The sequence below is a fragment of the Convolutriloba macropyga genome, chromosome 9, assembly GCF_964194025.1.
Source record: "Convolutriloba macropyga chromosome 9, txConMacr16.3, whole genome shotgun sequence".
Lineage (NCBI taxonomy): Eukaryota > Metazoa > Xenacoelomorpha > Acoela > Convolutidae > Convolutriloba > Convolutriloba macropyga.
The window spans coordinates 10,936,164-10,953,942 of NC_134476.1; the positions used below are offsets into that span (position 1 = coordinate 10,936,164).

Here is a 17,779-nt window from a genome sequence, read left to right on the forward strand (position 1 = left end):
TGTGTGTGTATCAATAGTCGTGAACAACAGTGCTGTCATTTTTTCTGCTTTTTATGGCGCTTTTATGTTTGCTTTTGTAATTTTTCAAAGAATTGTTCAAGCCAAGTTTAGTTGAATCCGTAGTTCTGTTAATTAGTTGACTGATGATGTTCGTCACAGTTTTTTTGAACTTTAGTTGCCTGAAATAAGAATGCTGTTTACATGAATTAAAAAAATTAATTCATGTTAAATTCCTCACCCCATAATAGCGCTCAAACATTGCTGTTGTGATTTTTTCTGATCCATTTGACTTTTTGGTTGGTTTCTCTCAACTTTTCTTAATTTTCGTGTGCAATTAATTAAAAAAAACTGTCGTTTTACCTATTGTTGCGGCTTTTTCGAAATTTAACGCGAAGGCTTTGACTACTCTAGGCTATTTTCATTCTGCTCAAAGTGCTTCGCAAGAGCTATCTAAATTGAACAGAGTTAATGGCAAAAAAGAAATAAAAAATAGGAATTAAACAGGATAAACCCATAGATCTCAGTTTTAAATGATCGGTATTTGAACTTTGTTCTTGTTAGTCGTTTTTGACAACTATGACCACATTTTCCCTCTTAATTTGTGCAATTGGTATTCATATTAACTAATTGGCAAAAAAGGCGCATTAGTTTGTTAATAACTTGTTAATTAATTTTTTGACCAATGATGTGCTTCAAAGTGCGAAACAGTTCCATTATTTGTGCCTTTCTCTATTTTGATTTTACTTCCTCAAATTTCACTTGCCACTCAATTTACTTGTGGCTTCTCGCGTAACTTTGACTAAGTTTTTTAATAGCCGCCCTCATCTTCTCAGCCGGCTATTATAGCGCTCCTATTTTTTTACTACTTCGAACTTTTTTTCGCTTCACCCATTTTGCCGCTTTTTCGACATTTTGCGTGAAATCTTTTTGACTTCTCTAGGCTAGTTTAACTCTTCTGTCATTCTGCTCAAAGTCCTTTTAAACAGCAGCTGCTCAGCAAAGCAATTCAAAATGAAGAGAGTCAGTATAAAAAAATCAAAGTCAGAAATAGAAATGGGATAAACCCATAAAGCCCATTTTTAGATGCCCGGTACTTGAACTTTGTTCTCATTAGTTTTAGTTACTATCTATAATGCTTATTGGTATTGATACTAGACCCTGTAGCCTCTCACTGAGAGACAGGAGTATGTTCAATTACGAAATGACATCAAAATAAATCGCACTTAAAAATGTTTTTATACAAAAATCAATTTTTGTTGATATATTCTTTTCTTTCAATCACAATAGAGTTATGGGAATCAACGGCGGCTATTTTCCGGCAATCTGCCGGGTATGTTTTTTGAATTCTATAAGAATTGTTACTTCCATTTAATTATTTGGCCAGTAAAATCCGGATGATCTCTTCTATTCTTTTTCTCCCAGAAAACTATATTACCGTGTATAAGGTGTATCTCAAGTTAGAGATTTTTTAGCCACAAAGATGTAAGATAAGTGCAGCTATTTTGTTTTACTCGTGTTTTTATTTTTCAACTCATATCTCTTCTAATATCTTCTCATTTTAAAAAAAATTCTATGTCAATATAAATGTCTATTTGGTGTAATGATTTTCTTCATATCGACATAGTAAAATAAGTGAAAACGCGAGTACTTTCATGTAGTGAGATTTCTCTAAACTGTTTTTAATTTTTGGTTCAAAAATTATTGTTTGAACAATATTGTTTTCACTGTCAATTCATACAAATCAAGGTTTTTTGTTGTCCTGGACAAAAATTCAGAGTTGGAATTCAGAGCTTGTCCTGCTGCGCGTTTTTGTTGTCTCACGCCTATATATTGGTGTAGATTATTGCATTAGTGTGGTTTTACTGATTTTTATGCGTGATGTAGTTGTATCATAAAGTTCCTCTCTGTGATTTTATAAAACTCATATTAAGCTATTTTGAGGTTATTCTTAATCCTTCGAAAATCAAGAAAGAACATCACAAGTAAAAAGTTAATGAAAAATTTAATGGATATGGGTTTTTCTTCGAAAGAACGTTTGAGTTTTTTGGCTCAGTAACTTCGTAAACTGAGATCTCTATCTGCGTCGATTTGTATTCTGCAGCACACTATTTGGAGAATCTGAGGACTCGGTTTTTAATTGCTCTCGAACGAAGAAGTTAAACCTGTCTCTAACTTTTCGAGTTACTTTTACGCCTTGACTTTTTCGATTTGCGTGATCTAATTTTCTCTCTCATTCACATTTTCAAGCAGGTGAACTCAACTAGCAGCATTTTACGACAAAATGTCAAATGGAAAGTGCGCCGAAATTGGATTAATTTCTTAGTGGTATATGATACCCTATGACTTCCTTTGAAGCTCCCTAGTGAACTTCTTAGTCCCCCTCAGCCCCCCGCCCTGACTGAAGCAGGCTGCAATTGATTAGCGCTCCCACTGGTCGTTCGAGAGCAATTTTTCCGACGTTAGTCGGCTATATTTTATTGTATCTTGAATACCGTTTTGCCCTTCTCATTATTAGCGTAACCGAAATTCTGTCAAAACAATTGACTATAGTTGAAAGAAATAAGTTGTTAAGCAAATTATTTGATAGGTGATAAGCGAAACTCCAGCCCGTGAGCTTAAATTGACATAGATTCCTTATCGGACTCGTTTGTTTGCTGATTTAGATGGTAAATGTCCCCTTATTTGATTTGGTCTGTTTATGAGCTACATGAAAACGGATGTTTTCGTCGATCGTTCGTTTTTCGGATAAATAATCGTCAAATTAGAGGTCGATTTAGATGGAATGGGCTGCAACGAACGCATGCCATATGCGAGCAAGTTACATTGACATAAAAGCTGCTTTTCATATTTTAGTCATGCGTTATTAAACGCTATTAATTGCTCTCAAACTAAGCTTTTGAGTAAGTATATTTGAGTATCTATTTTGAGTAAAATAAGCGTTTAGTAATTATATTAGTTAGTATTTTCTAGCCCTCTAAATCAATGCGACCTATTAATAACCTGTCAGGTCAGTTGTTTTTCTCCTGAATGGCATAGTTTCTTCAGAATACTAATAGCCTACTTAAAAACAATTTTGCACTAATTCCTGATTTCAGCCTTTTTGGCCCTGTCCAAAACCGAGACGAGTACTGCCTGTTACAAGAACAGTTCAAGCGAGAGTACTCCACCGAGTTCCAGCCTCTCAGGAGGAAGGTCACTGAGACCAAGAAACTGTTCAGACAACTCAAAGACGACTTTGATGCGGCCAAGATGCAGTACTCGAAGCTGGCTGACGATGAAGCTAACAGAGCTCAGCTGGAGCAGCAGGCTAACAATGTCATCCAGGTCCACGAGAAGTTGTTCAGAGTAAGTTGCAATTTAAAGAAAATTTGTTTCAACGTTTTTTATGAACTGTGAGTGCAATATTTGTGTGAGAATGAGCTCCCGGATCAATAGTAACATGGTAAATCAGCGCTAAATCATAGTATTTCTCAATCTGTATTTTTACTATGAACATATTCTGATCATATCACTTTTTACCATGAAAAGTTTAAACTCTGACAAAAACTTTCGAAGACTGTAGAGGAGAAACAGCATTGAATTTTAAACTTAGGCTGGCATTCTCACTTTGATTCGCAACTTAACCGGAACAAGCTGGTCCAATATTTGTTGAAATTGAGGCACAACAAGTGTCAGATTGAAAATATATATATATATATATATATATATATATATATATATATATATATATATATATATATATATATTATATTATACCAAAATAAGCAATGCTGTTCGCGAAATGAACAGTTTGAAAAGTCGAGAATAATAGGTAGAACTGACAGAAAATTTTGTTTTCTGCACTCTGAACGTTCTTCCAATGTTTACTTTATCTCGTTAAACCGGAGGTCTGCCCAGTCTATTGGGGCTATCATCCGGAAATCTATCGGCTATTTTAGACAATTAAAGGCTAAATTTTGGTTTTTATGCAAGTTGACTCGCAAAGTTTTTGAAATGAAGTTTATCTTCGCCTGAGGTCACGTTCTCTTTCAGCAAGAGGACTTCTTGAAGACGAATCATAGGTGCTGCCAGCTGCATAACCAGTTGTCAGTTATGCTATCTCGACTACAGGACTTCAGAAACAGGGAGATACAGCAACTTATGACTAAACAAGCTTCTCCAGCTCCTAATGGAAATGACCAAACACAGCGACAGCCGCTGTCGTTCCAGCAACAACAATGCAATCTTGTCAACCCCCAAGTTGCTGTAGGACTAGCTACAGGTCATCAACAAACCCTGTTCAATCGAACCCATCCCGGGCAAGGGAATCAATCGCAACACCCTTTGAAACACCAACAGGGTCAGTACGCTTCAAACCCCGCCGCCACCGCGCATCAACGAGCTAACAACAATACCACAAACTCCAACTTTTTGTTCAACGATCACCGTAACCCGGGTGCAATTAGCAATGGAAGTAATGCCAGCCAATCAGCTAACAGCAAATCACAAAAGGGAATCAGAACGTAGCCGATGCGCTTCCCTGCCTGATGGAGAATTTATGGAAAAACTGGCTGAAAGAATATTAGAAAGTATTAGTACTAAATACAAAAATCGATGGTACTATTTGAACTTTGAGCTGATTCGAAATGAGAAAATCTCAGAATATGTGATTATGAATTACACATATAATCCCAAAACGTATTATCGCATAAATTGTTGATTACTGTGTTAATGTTCACTTTAATGGAGCCCTGTGAAACAAAGAACCCCCCCTCTTTATTCCCAGACAATCAGTAGGGAAGTAAGGAGGATTCACTTAACGTCATTTTGTTTGCTCGATGGTTTTAGGAAAAGCCCAGAGCACCCCCCACAACCTTGATCTTGATTATTACTGATTGTAATTATACTTAATATACACTCACTGTGGATACTTAACGCGACTGCAAAACAACCCCCCCCCCCCCCCCCCCCCCCCACAGCCCGGCCCCAACTCCCACTTATCCTTTCCCTATTTCCATTAACTCCCCTCTCTTTCTCGCCGCACGCATTGCCCGTACGTCAAAAAACAGCCAAGCCTCGTCGAATTCTGCCACCTGTCAATTTCCTCAGAAAAGTTGGAAAAATTCGAGAAATTTGGAAAAAGTCGAAAAATTACAGAAAGTTTGATAAAATATAGGTCAAAATTGTTCTGTAAGACTTTAATACTAGTAATAACGCGGAAATCGAAACTAAAATTTCAGTGTGAAATGAAGATGAAAATTGAGATATTTTCATTTTAATCTGATTTGAATTGGATGTTGGCAGTAAGATGATGACTCGATGGTTCGACAATTAATCAGTTATTAATATGGTGCTTCTCTGATTAGTTTTTAACTGGCTTGTATTGTTCTCATTTCCCACGCCCCCTCCCCCAAGTCTCCCCCTTAATTCACTCCTTAGTGCTCCATATTTCGCCTACAGTGCAATTTGCCAAACCAAACTAGCTTAAAGTTCATTCCAATCAAGCTCTCAAGCCGCCAGCTCATTATAACTTATTATAACTAAGTACTAGTTAACTAATCCATAACTCGTCGCTCCCTAATGTGTCTTCTACCTGGTGGCTATTCGTCCGTTATCGATTATAAGAGAGTTATTTATGTGACTATTTAGACACTTTTTGACTGATCAACTTTTAACTTTAAACTTCTTAGCGACTATTAGTTAATTGATTTCAATGAAACTAGATGTTTTATTACTACCTGTTTTAGTAACTGGTTGTTATTATTATTAGTTTCTAACTATTACTAACTATTAACAGAAGTAAATTACCTCCGCCCATTACTTTGCTTCGCTCCAAATTTCAAACCACTATTCTTGGTGCAGCTACTTTTCAAAAAATTGTCAAAAAAAGATAAATACTTTTCAGAATTAAGTTGAGCAATTAATGCTTTTGTGTATTATAGAGCTTTAAAGTCAAAAGAAAATTTCACTTTAATAGCAATATTTGAATGCGGTGTGTTTGTGTGTGCTTAAGATTAAAGTGTGTTTTGCTTCTAGTTAAGGATAATTTTCTGGTTTTGGGTGCTATATTTTCTCTTTCCAATAAATAGTGCGTCATTCATTTGGGTTACTTTGTTCACGCTTCTCACTTTCTAAAAACATCATTTCGACACACTATTTGGGTGAAGTTGGCGTCAATTGAGATTATTTCGGGTCAAGGATTTTCTCGGACGCTGGTTCGAGTCCGAGTCAGGATATCGTTTTGCAGTTTTCAATTGTAATCTAAACGCTTATAACCTCCCCTGTTTGAATTAAGAACTAAAAACTAGAACTTCCTATTGGTAGAATCTGTCCATTTATAATTGCCAACTTTGCCCATTAATAGGCGTATATGGAATAATATAACTTGCTAAATAATAGTGAAAATATGCTTTTTGTTACTGCAGACTGCAGAAACGAAATGTGTCAGGTATCAAAGCTTTGTACAATCTTAAATGGATGAAAGTTCAGTTGCCTGGGGGCAAATTATAACGAGATCATGTGTCGAAATGATGATAATCACTTAAAGCGCAACGAAATGTGCACAGTTAGAATCTGATCTTTAAAAAAAGTCAACAGAACTTTACGGCGAAATTCGGTAGCAGTTTTCGCCACCAAAACAATCCGAGATGAATTTGTTTGTCATTTTTCGTGCGCTTTTATGAAATTTAACCAGTTTAAAAAAGTAACCTCATTTAAGTGCATCTAACTACAGCTTGAAGTATCTTTTGAAGCTATTTAGTTCGATGTTGTAATTTTTCTGTGAACTTGCAAGTACAGACCGTAATACAATGACCTCGATCATAATTTGTTCGCCTTAAAAGCTCATCTCAAACTGAACGAGCTGTGAATAATAATTGTTTAGTAATCTGTTACTTTGTTAAACTGATGCTTGCCACGATAAATTCATCTTGAACAATCCTGAAATATATTGCAAAGAATCAATTATGGCTAACATCGCCAGCTGTAATTTGCAATACTGTTGATAAATCTACTGGGCTTAAGATCATTATGCAATTTGTAATTCGTGAAGTATCAAAATGATGCGCTAACTCTTTGCTTCGATATCAAAAGCTAATCACATGCGCTCTAAATAGTATTCAAATTTAGAGGCGATATTTGAAATTATTTTGCTTAAAGGACCAAATGCCTTTCCTGTCATGTGGGTCTGAATAATAAATTGTAAATTTTGTGACGAGTGGTTAAATAAATTTTTTGATGAGATCCATAAAAATAATCCAGTTTGGTGTTTAAACATTATCCCTTAACATTTCACAAAAGCTTCCGATGCGGTTAATAAATGCTTTCAAGTTGCCTTTTTTCCAAACTTATTTAAACCCATGATTAGTTCATATCTTGGGTTTTTGTGCATGCGCAGTTATCTCAGCTCAGTGTATAAAATAAAGTTGGGCGTAATTCTTGGCTAACTAAAAACTTCCGAATTTTTTAACCAGATTTTTTAAGCTGATACTTTGTATTGCTTTTTGCACGGAATCGAAGCTTAGATTTAAAGCGGCATTTGAATAACCGTCGTCATGGTCTCGCTAATGGGAGGGCAAATTGAGTTCAGTCATTTCGTCGCAAATCGAGTTTTTGCTCCAGTATGTTTATTACGCAAGTTTGACATTGTTTTCCACGACACTTGTTATAAGACTGTACTTACAAGCGGGAGCGAATTCAGCTTAAAGTAGACCGATTTTAACCAAATAGACCAAATATGAATTAAACCGTAAGTTATTTGCACGGCGCAGCGTTTTTGGAGCAACAGCATTTTGTCAAATTACTGATAAAATTTGTCAATTTACCTTAACTATATTGCTCAAGAATTGTAGAAAATGTACTAATTTCAACAAAGCGATTTGTAACCATAATAGATCTACATAATTATGTTCAAGCTATCCCTGGGTAATTTGGCGAGAGGACAAAATACCCAAGAGATAACCAATATTTTAACCTCTGTGTCTAATTGGATGATTCCGGGTGATTTTTATTTAATTAATGACCAAATTTGCATGAATATAAGAAAACACGGTGTGCGGAAATTAGTTATATTACCTTGAAATGGTAAACAAAATTAACCGATAATTTCGACCCTGTTCCGCGATGGACGCCACTCGATTTTGTGAAAAACTTGTTCAAAAATGGAAATCAGTTTTAATGTTGCTGATTTTCCGCAAAAGCCAGAAAAAGCTTGATTGGCGACGAAATGATGAAATTGAATTTTAGTAACACCAATTACAGAATTCAACGGCTTAGGTGAAAATAAATAGAAGTATCGCCAGAGTATTAAGAATTTTTTACTTTTTATCTTTGCTGTTACTGATGCAAAATTTCACCTAATTGTGCAAATGGCTTGATGTAAATATTTTATTTGATCTAAAATTTTTCAAATTAAGATTTTTTTGGTTGGTTTTGAGCGTGATGTTAATTAGGATGTTAATTTTTAATCACGGAGGTTTGTTAGCCAGGATAAATTACGCCGGCAAATCGGTTTAGTTAATTCAATGTTTGTTCGTTTGTTTTCGTTCAAGTTAAGTTGGAGCAAAATAAAATACAATACTGGAATTGATTTCTACTATTAAATGGTGCTAAACTCAATTTAAAACATTAAAAAACGTAACTATTCTAAATGTGCCGTAATTTAAAGCTATGCCTGAAAAATGATGAATTATGTATGTGTTGATGTAGTTGTTCCATCCTTTCCTCAATAGATCAAAAAACGGCGGGATATTTTACCCCATATAATTATTACATAACATCATTTGTTATCCCTTCCTTAAGAATGGCCATAAATATGAAGAGTATTATTTGCTGAATATTTTCAGCTGTTTTCGTGCCTGAGTCAATTATGCTCTCTGATAGTGCTGTACTTGGAATAATACCTTAAGTGCCGTTCTCAACAAATTATCTGAATTCAATTTGGATGTTTGGTGTATAGCAAATATATGTTACAACTTTTGGAGTGAAGTGTTTCAAAGTAATTAATTACGTCATTTTTCTCAATCTTTTTCTCTATAAATTCCATAAAAGGACTGTGAGAGCGAACATGAGTTTCACTGACCATTTTAGGTGAAAGATTTAGCAAAAAAGGTCATTTTTCTCGCTCGTTTTTATTTATGACAAGGAGGCTCGTTAATGTGCGTTCGCACATTATGTTCCGACCCGCGCTCATCTACATCTTTGACATAACTGTTAGCCAAATGAAGAGATAATCAAAAATAGATCTTTGAGTTAAAAAAAAATCGTTACACGAACTACTGAATTACATATTGCCATGCCAGATTACAGCGCTCACGAGACCTCACACCATTAACAAGACTACCTACGGAGAAAAAAAATGAACAACAAAATGAGCAAAAAGAAAAAAAAACATTTTTTACGGCAAAAATTTAACATCTAAGCTTAAAAGCACCTAGTAACAACGACAAAGTACAATCAGAGAAAACCTTAACTACGCAAAATTACTTTTCCGTTACTACAAAGCAGATTTGACTTTTTAATGAGACTAGGTAACAAGTTGACAAAAAGAAGTTAAACCAAATTTTTACAAACGTCTATAGAACCATTAGCTTTTAACGAAAAAGTTCTTGATAAATTTACTAAAATGGTAAATACGAAACCAATAGAATCTGTCTTTGGTTATACTGAGCCGCAAAACGGACTAATTTCTCTCAATCGTTTTTATTTCTGAAAAAGATATCGAAGATAGTCGCTAAACTGTTTCAAAAGTATTTAATTGCGTCATTTTTGTTCCGACCCCACGTGTGGGGGGAGGAACTATATACTCAAATGGGTTTTTTTGTTCAGACAATTTTGGCCGAGCGATATATTCATTGTAGAAAAATGTGAGTGGTATCATTAAAAAGCTCATCCAGCGTAGAATTTAAATTAAAAAGGTTTTTTTGGAATTTCGAATTTTTCGAGGAGTTATCGAGGATTGAAGTTTTGTGTGAACACGGGATATTTGGCTTGATTTTGTTTCAAATTATGAGTTTTCTATAAAAGTTAGTTATTCAAATTTACTTTTCACGCCACAAAATAAATCATCTGGTGTTCCTAATAGACGAAAGGCGATAAAAAGACTAGTTCTGGTCTCATAAGAAAATTTTTCATATTTTTGTTTTATTCAGTCACCTAGAGACTATTCACTTTTCATATCGAGGTTCCGTTAATGACAAACCTCATTTACAATCAAATGTAGCCCAATGAACAAAAAACTCGTTTTCAAGGAATCGCTCGTTTTTTTTGGATTTGACTCTGTTTTCGTGATTTTAAATGAATTTTTGATTTTCTTTTGAGGTTTTACTGAATTTTTGGAGGCCTATGTCTTAAACCTTTCATCTAAAAGTTGAACTATCTAGTACTTTGAGTGGACAGCTAATGACTATTAAGACTTTGAAAATTTAATTTTGATTTTTTTAAAATATTAACCAATCATAACTGAATTTTTGGAGGCCTATGTCTTAAACCTTTCATCTAAAAGTTGAACTATCTAGTACTTTGAGTGGACAGCTAATGACTATTAAGACTTTGAAAATTTAATTTTGATTTTTTTAAATATTAACCAATCATAAACGTCTTTTTGTGAGTAAGTCAGTCTCAGTAATGATAGAACCCCTTCTGTCCTACTGCAACCAAAATTAATCTGTTTAGTAGTTTTATCTCATAACTATTGATTATATGACTCCAAAGCAACAACACTTTCCGCAAATTTAATTTAATTTTTGGACATTTCGTATTATTGGTTCCTTTTTGAAATCACGTTATCCTAATATTGATGGCTCCCATGGCCTTAAAGAAGACGTTCAATAGATCACAGATAAAGTTTTCACGGAAAAACTTATGGCTTAATTGGATTCGAAATTTTCTTCTCGAACTTTTCTATCGAATTTTTAGTTTTTGCCTGTATTTGTTTTCGTAGTCATAAGACTTATTTTGATGTCTTATTGATTACCTATGCATCACAAACACCCTTGTCTTCACATCGAGGCTTATATGTGCGGAGTTATTGACTTCTGTTGAAGGATACTTAATTTAATTAATGCCTGTTGAGACTTTAAAAAAAATTTTCGAAATTTTTTTGAACATCTTAGACTTATTTTCGTTAGCTGTTTTTAAAGTCTTTGGAAACTTTTTTTGTAATTTTTGTTCCTTTTGAAATCTTATCGCATTATTTCAATTTTGATAGTTCCTTTTGGCTTAGATAAGACGTTCAATGGACCTCAGATGAAATATTCTGAGAAAAGCTTTTGGTTTAAATGGCTTCGACATTTTCAAGTTTTCTACTGAATTTTTGGATTATGTTTGTATTGGTTGTTTTTTTTCACACTCAATGACTTGTTGTAATGTGAATGACAAAAGTCCTTGTTTTCCCATTGAGGCACAGTTTAGTGTTTTTTTTGGCTTCCAGTGAAAGCTATCGTACTTATTGGCTTTGATACCAGGGGTTTTCTCAAAAGCTTCGTGGTTTTAATACATTTGTTCATATTTGTTGTTTTTCAAGTCATTTTGGAACAAAAAAACAATCCCATGTTAAATAATTAATTGACAATAAAGTTTTTACTGAAAAGTTCATTTTCTAATGGCCTCGACAATTTTCTCGCTCATTTTTTTGAATTTGCAGTTTTTGCCTGTTTTTTATTCTTTAGGTAGCCGTAAAATGCTGACTGGTCTCATTAGCTTGTAATTGATGATTAATTGAGTGATGTTACCGGAAGCTGTCAGCTTTTAGCAAATAGTCTCAAAGTTTATGATACTATACATTTTCAAAGATTTTTTCAAACGTTTCCGGTTTTTTGTTTTTTTTTTCGTCAACGGTAACTTTTTCTTGTCTTTTAGAGGTCCCATCCAATTAATTGAATATCAAAAATTAACTTGTCTATTAATATTGTTTTAACGGATGTTTTGTTTGTTGGACAATATGCGTTTTCAATGTTTTGTGAGTGGTGTATTTGTTTTTTCCTCTTTTAGCATATTCGGGTAATAACAGATCCCAATGGTTTTCAAATGTGGCCCAAATGAACCTGCCAATTCTTGCAGTTTATTTTTGGTTCATTTAGTATAAGTAAAAATTGAAATAAAAATACATAGTATTCAGATAATAGCCAATGATTTTAATGGCTTCAATTATTTGTGTTTTTATAGCTGCGAAGCTGTAAGCTGAGCGTAGCTATATTGCGGTGCTCTTGGTTTTTTTTTGTTTCGTCGTCTGACGCTTTATTTTCGTTTTACATTTGTTCTAGAACATTCTGTCTCGTCACTGCTTAAATGGCTTTTTCGCGCTTGATTTCACGCTTTCTGCGTGACCTAAATTGCGGTTATTCAGAAACAGAATCTGTTGCTAAAAGAAAGTTGATTGTAAGAAAACAGATTGTATGGTCCGACAGCCAAGTGGTTAAGGCGACTGGCTGTTAATCCGGAGAGCGCCGGTTCGAGACGCGACAGGGAAAGTTTTTTTGCACCCAAAAACAACCTCCTTTGAAATAAACTTGTAAGTTTTATAGGCGGCGGCGATAACTATTATCAACTCACTTCTGTATCTTTTTCCATCTGTATTTTACGGCACGCAAGTCTATTTCGCAGCTATTCCGGCAATCTGCCGGCTATGTTCTTAAATTGTTTGTAATTTTTTTAGATTTTCTTCTTTGTCCGTTCCTATGGCTTAGTCTTACCGAAGACAGGTCCCGTTGGTTTCATAATGACTTTTTAGTAAATTTATCAAGAATTATTTTGTTATAAGCTTATGATTTTTTAGACTTTTGAATTTATTTGGTTTAAAGAGTGATTTTTGAGTTTCGCCGCATTTTTCTCTTTGTCGACTTGTTACCTAGTCTCATTAAGGAAAGTTTCCATCTGTTGTATAGTTAGGAAAAGTAAATTTGTTTAGTTAAGGTTTTATCTGATTGCATTTTGACGTTGTTACTAGGTGCTTTTAAGTTTAGATATTGAGTTTTTGCCGTGAAATTTTTGCTTTTGCTTATTTTGTTGTTTTTCTCGTAGTCTTTTTATGGCAGATCTTGTGAGCGATGTAATGAAGCATTACATTATGTAATTCAATTAGTAGTTAAGTTTTGTAAAAAAAATTGTAAACTCAATCATCTCTCTTTGTTATCTCTTCATTTGGTGGACAATTAAGTCAAAAATATAGATGACATCGGGTCGAAACATCATGTGCGAACGCACATTAACGAGCCTCCTTGTTATTAATATTTTTATATTATACATAAAGCACTATGAGTTAATCTGAATTGACCGTTTTTGAAGTTAAATCTTTCAAAAGGAAGTTTTGAAAAATTTCAACCTATCATATCACGTTATTTTCTCAATCGCTTTTCCATCCATAAAAGGACTTTCCGTTGAGATATCTAAACAATAAATCGTAAGATTTTTTCCTTCGGTTTTTATAATTTACATAAGAACGGAAGGAGCTAGTCCGATTTGAGCATATTGGACTGACGTAGTTTCAAAGTAATTAATTACGTCATTTTTTTACCCTTTTCTTGTTTCTATAAAGATTTCGGGCGTAGCATCACTTGACCTTCTTAAAGTGAAAACTTTTGAAGTAATTATTTCCGTCATTTTTTTCTGTTATACTGCCATTAAAAGACTGTGGCGTGGGGGGGGGGGGCTTGACTTGATCATTGCGTATGTCCATCAAAAGAGGGAATGAGGTCGGATGTGTTGTTTTTCCGGGTTTATCGCTTCTTTTACGACTTTTAGTGGATCGAATTTATAATTTCAGTACATGGTATGAGATGATGACGTCAAAGCTAAACCGTCTCTTTAATTATGTTTTTACATGGCTTGTGGGGGACACATGTTGTAGTATGACGGGGCATTTTAATTTATTTTTATCCTATTTCTTTCAGAATTGTTTTTGTTGAATTTTCAAATTACATGGAAGTTAAACAAATATTTTTTCTGCACAGTCAATAATTGACTCTCTGAATTTTTTTAAAAAATAATGATTCACCGAGGCGATGAAAACAAAGTATTTATAAAGATCTTTTGGTGAATAAAATTGCTGAAATGATGAAATGTACGAGTACATAATGCAGCTAAACTTTTGCGAGAATGATTAGTGGTCAATATCGGGTTTTTAACAACTAAATTATTTTAATAACTAAATTATTTTAGTTAAGAAGGACCTTAGAAGATGTGATTATTTTAGTTAAGGAGGACAATAGAAGCTGTGATCATGATGGATTGGTTAATAAACATTTCGATAGAATTATACCCTTTCAAGTTATTCCTGCTGTTTTTCGACTGGACGTCTTAAGCGACGGAAGGGGTTGCTTTTATAGGAAGGAGATTTTGCATTCGTGTGAAGAATTTTATGAATTCAATGCCAATTATTTACCTCACTTTCAATCACTGCTGGAAATTTTGATTGAGTGTCTTATGCAATTTTTTCGCGTGACAGATTTTTCATTTGATCAGTAAACAGTCTTAAGAAGAAAAATTACTGGTAGAGCCTGAGATCTTTCCGTACTTTTGATGCTCTTTGAGCTTTAGTGGGCTATAACTGTATAGCTCAGCGAATCTGTGGAGGAGGCAGAAATTCATTGCTTGTTTAAGAATTTTGGGAGGTTTTTACAACCCCCTGTGCATGAACTAGCGGTTTTTTTTAAAATGGTCTATTTTTTTGCCGGATTTTCGAAGCAAGAATCAAATTATCTGCACTCACGTGGCAGATTTGTTTAGAACAGCAGAGTGAGCTCCAAAAACAACCGATCTGTCACGATTTATTGCAACCGGCGGCCAAGTTGTGTCTTCCCTTGCATCAGTTTTTTTAATAATTTAAACGAAAGTGAGAAGTGTTTCTTCGTATGCAAGAATTTTTGAAAAGATGGCCTTTGAACCCCCCCCCCCCCCCCCGTAAGTTCATCTGTTCATTAATTACAGACTAAACTGGTGCGCAACTGGTACTACTCTAAATTTTAAATAAAAATTAGTCTACCAAAACCCATTTTCTTTGTTTGCTCTTTTTTCAAAAAATTGACTAAGGTAAAAGAACAGTTTCGAACTGAAATACTGCATTGAAACTGCTTTTATCATTCTTAAACTTGCATAGAATTATAATCTCAAAGCTGCTATGACCATTTTTAAGCAATCAAAAAATAACTGGAATGAAATTTTTGTATTGCAATTTTGGCTTGGAAAGCCGAGTACTTTTTGACTTTGTATTGATCAGAATTATCGATTGATGACTTGCAGAAATTTTGGTATGCTAACAAGCGATCGGCAATATTTGCCAAAAAATTTTCGTGGTTGCTCTTAATAGGCTGCCTGTGTACAAAAGTCAGTTCTCTTGAACTAAATAACCTCATAAGATTATCAAAAACAATTATAAATAAGCATTAGCTTTCTTTTCCTGAATGAAAATTTTTATATATCAAAGACTGCTTTTGAAAATTTAGCTATTAAGTTTAAGGAAAAAATAAGAGTGGAAATGCTTTAACAGAAACAAGTTCCCATAGACAAGAGAGTTACAGGATTCAATTATTTTCAATATTAGGGCTTTTTTCCCAAACGCACTGAGCCGAAACCTGGTGTTTTTTCAAAAGTATTTTTTTTTCAAATTATGCTTTGTTTGATTTATAATTTGGCAGCATGTAACAGCTATTTTATTTTACTTGCTAGAGATTATAAATAAACAGTTAAAATTGGCACATTAGGTCTAAAGTTAATCTCATCCGTTGAAATTAATCGCTTTTGTAGACTTGGAGAGATAGGCGAATTAATCAAGCCTTGCGTGTTATTGCCATGGCCGCAGCGGTGCGTGGGGTTGGTTTGACATGGCTATATCTAAACGGAACATGTTTTCACGATCAGTTTTCTTTTCGATAGTTTTGTGAATTGATCAGTTCAAATGTTGCATATTCTTTGTTCTGTGTCCTCGCTCCGTTTTTATTCTGTCGTTGTTGATTTATGAATGACTATATGTTGTGATTATGCCCGTATAGGTCCGACACTGTGGGCGTATAAATCTGAATCTTTGATTCAGATATCAATATTTCATGATTTGAAACAACTTTGTGTCATTGAAATCAGATATCGCCTATCAAATAACAACTTAGATTGATCTGAAACAACCTGTGGGTGTAAATTATGGTTCTGATCTTTTGAATCACTCAAATGACCGCGAGTGAGAGTTACTTGACTTATATTGGTCGTCTTAATTTGAAGAAAACACGGATTTTGGGCTTATTTCTAGCTTGTTTCTTTTATTGTAGAAGTTACAACATTCAGGTTCAATGACACTGCTTTCATTGAGGGATTCCGAGTTCAGAAATTTTGAAATAGTTGTTAGTTAGTCTTAATTATTGCATCACATGCTAATATGTAATCATAAGTTGTTTGGAGATAATGAGATTCCTGTTATGGTACTCTGAAAGATGTTCAAAAAGAAGGGAATGTTGAAATATTTAAGGTTATGCGAGATGACCAACTTGTTCCGTTGACAGGTGAACGCACAGTAAACCGAAGTAAAAGTAAGCCGACATAAACGCAAGCCGAAAGTTATGCAATAATTATGTAATTTATCAGAAATTTTGAATTGTTAGCCGTTGTTAGTCAATTATAATACTGCGCGTAGTATTATAATGAATAATGTATTCCAACACACCAAAGAAACGAAAATACGTCAGTTTTTAGACATTTAGTGGGTATGGGCATCAGCGGACCATTGTCCATGGAAATGCCTCTCATCCGCTGTGGGATGTAATCCGAAAACCGCGGGCCGGCTATCTCGGCGAAAAGCGCCCACCGGCCCGCCAGGGTGTTAAATTAAAATACGGGTTAAATTAAAATACGGGTTGAATTAAAATATCACAAAATGTTTTGGCTCACTTGACCTCATTTTCAAAATTCGGCTTGCTTGCCTATCGGCTTGCTTGACGGCCACCCCGTTGACAACGCACTCCGTTCTTGAAGATCTCAGAAATCAGTATCCGCAGGTTTTGAAGTTGTTCAATGTTGTTGATCATGTTTTGGTTTTTAAGATGTATGCCAGCCTTGAAGGTCAAGGTCTCTCTTGCTTTTGAGTGAGATTAAACGGTGTCAGGACAATTTACCCAATGCCATTATTCCCATCCTGCCATTTTCAGTGCGACTATTTAGCCGACTGTATAAAATGGGCCGCGGAACTTGATATGAAACTATCACAACCGAACATTGTTTATGTTGTCCCCTTAAGTATGTTAAAATATCCTTGTAATAACGGCTGCTAATTTGTGAAAGGGTTATTGACCAAAAACATCAAAATGCATTGGGTCAATTGGCGTGGGGTAAAATGGAATATGTAAATCGTCATGTAACCGATTAAACGTAGGTAATTTGATGGACGAAATATTTGTATGTTGCAGTTGTTAATGATATGAATAATGGGAAGATGTTTTGCTGCTTCTTTATCAAATTTGGAAACAGTGACGACAGATCTGAGGGTCGGGGCTTTTGGCTATTGTGTTTCTGGCGAGAATTTGATGTAATCAAAAGAGATTTTCCGCAGGATTAACAACATGAGGCATTGTCTATCATTGAGATGCTGGGCTTTGCTTTTCATTTTTTGTTTTCCAAAGCGCAAAAGTTTGTTTAAGCAAACAAATATATTTAATCAGTATATACTTTCAGATGCAGTTCAATTACGGGATATATCTTGGTGCTCTCAAAAGGTTTCTCCATTATTAATAGTTTCAAAATCTGGTCAAGGAATTCGGAATAATAAAACTTGGAACTTTGAAGATTGTCCGTTTTGTTAGCCAAAAGTTGTTGCTTGGCTCCT

General features: G+C 34.6%; 1 protein-coding gene across 1 annotated transcript in view; it reads left to right on the plus strand.

Annotated features, from left to right (window-relative positions):
• LOC142345597 (uncharacterized) overlaps positions 1-5,105 on the plus strand; it is a 35,203-nt gene extending 30,098 nt beyond the window's left edge. The window contains exons 10-11 of the mRNA XM_075397726.1: positions 3,096-3,345; positions 4,033-5,105. Of these exons, the coding sequence (XP_075253841.1) occupies positions 3,096-3,345; positions 4,033-4,506 (724 nt within the window). The 3' untranslated portion in view covers positions 4,507-5,105. The remainder of the gene's footprint in view (positions 1-3,095; positions 3,346-4,032) is intronic.
• The last annotated feature ends 12,674 nt before the right edge of the window (positions 5,106-17,779 follow it).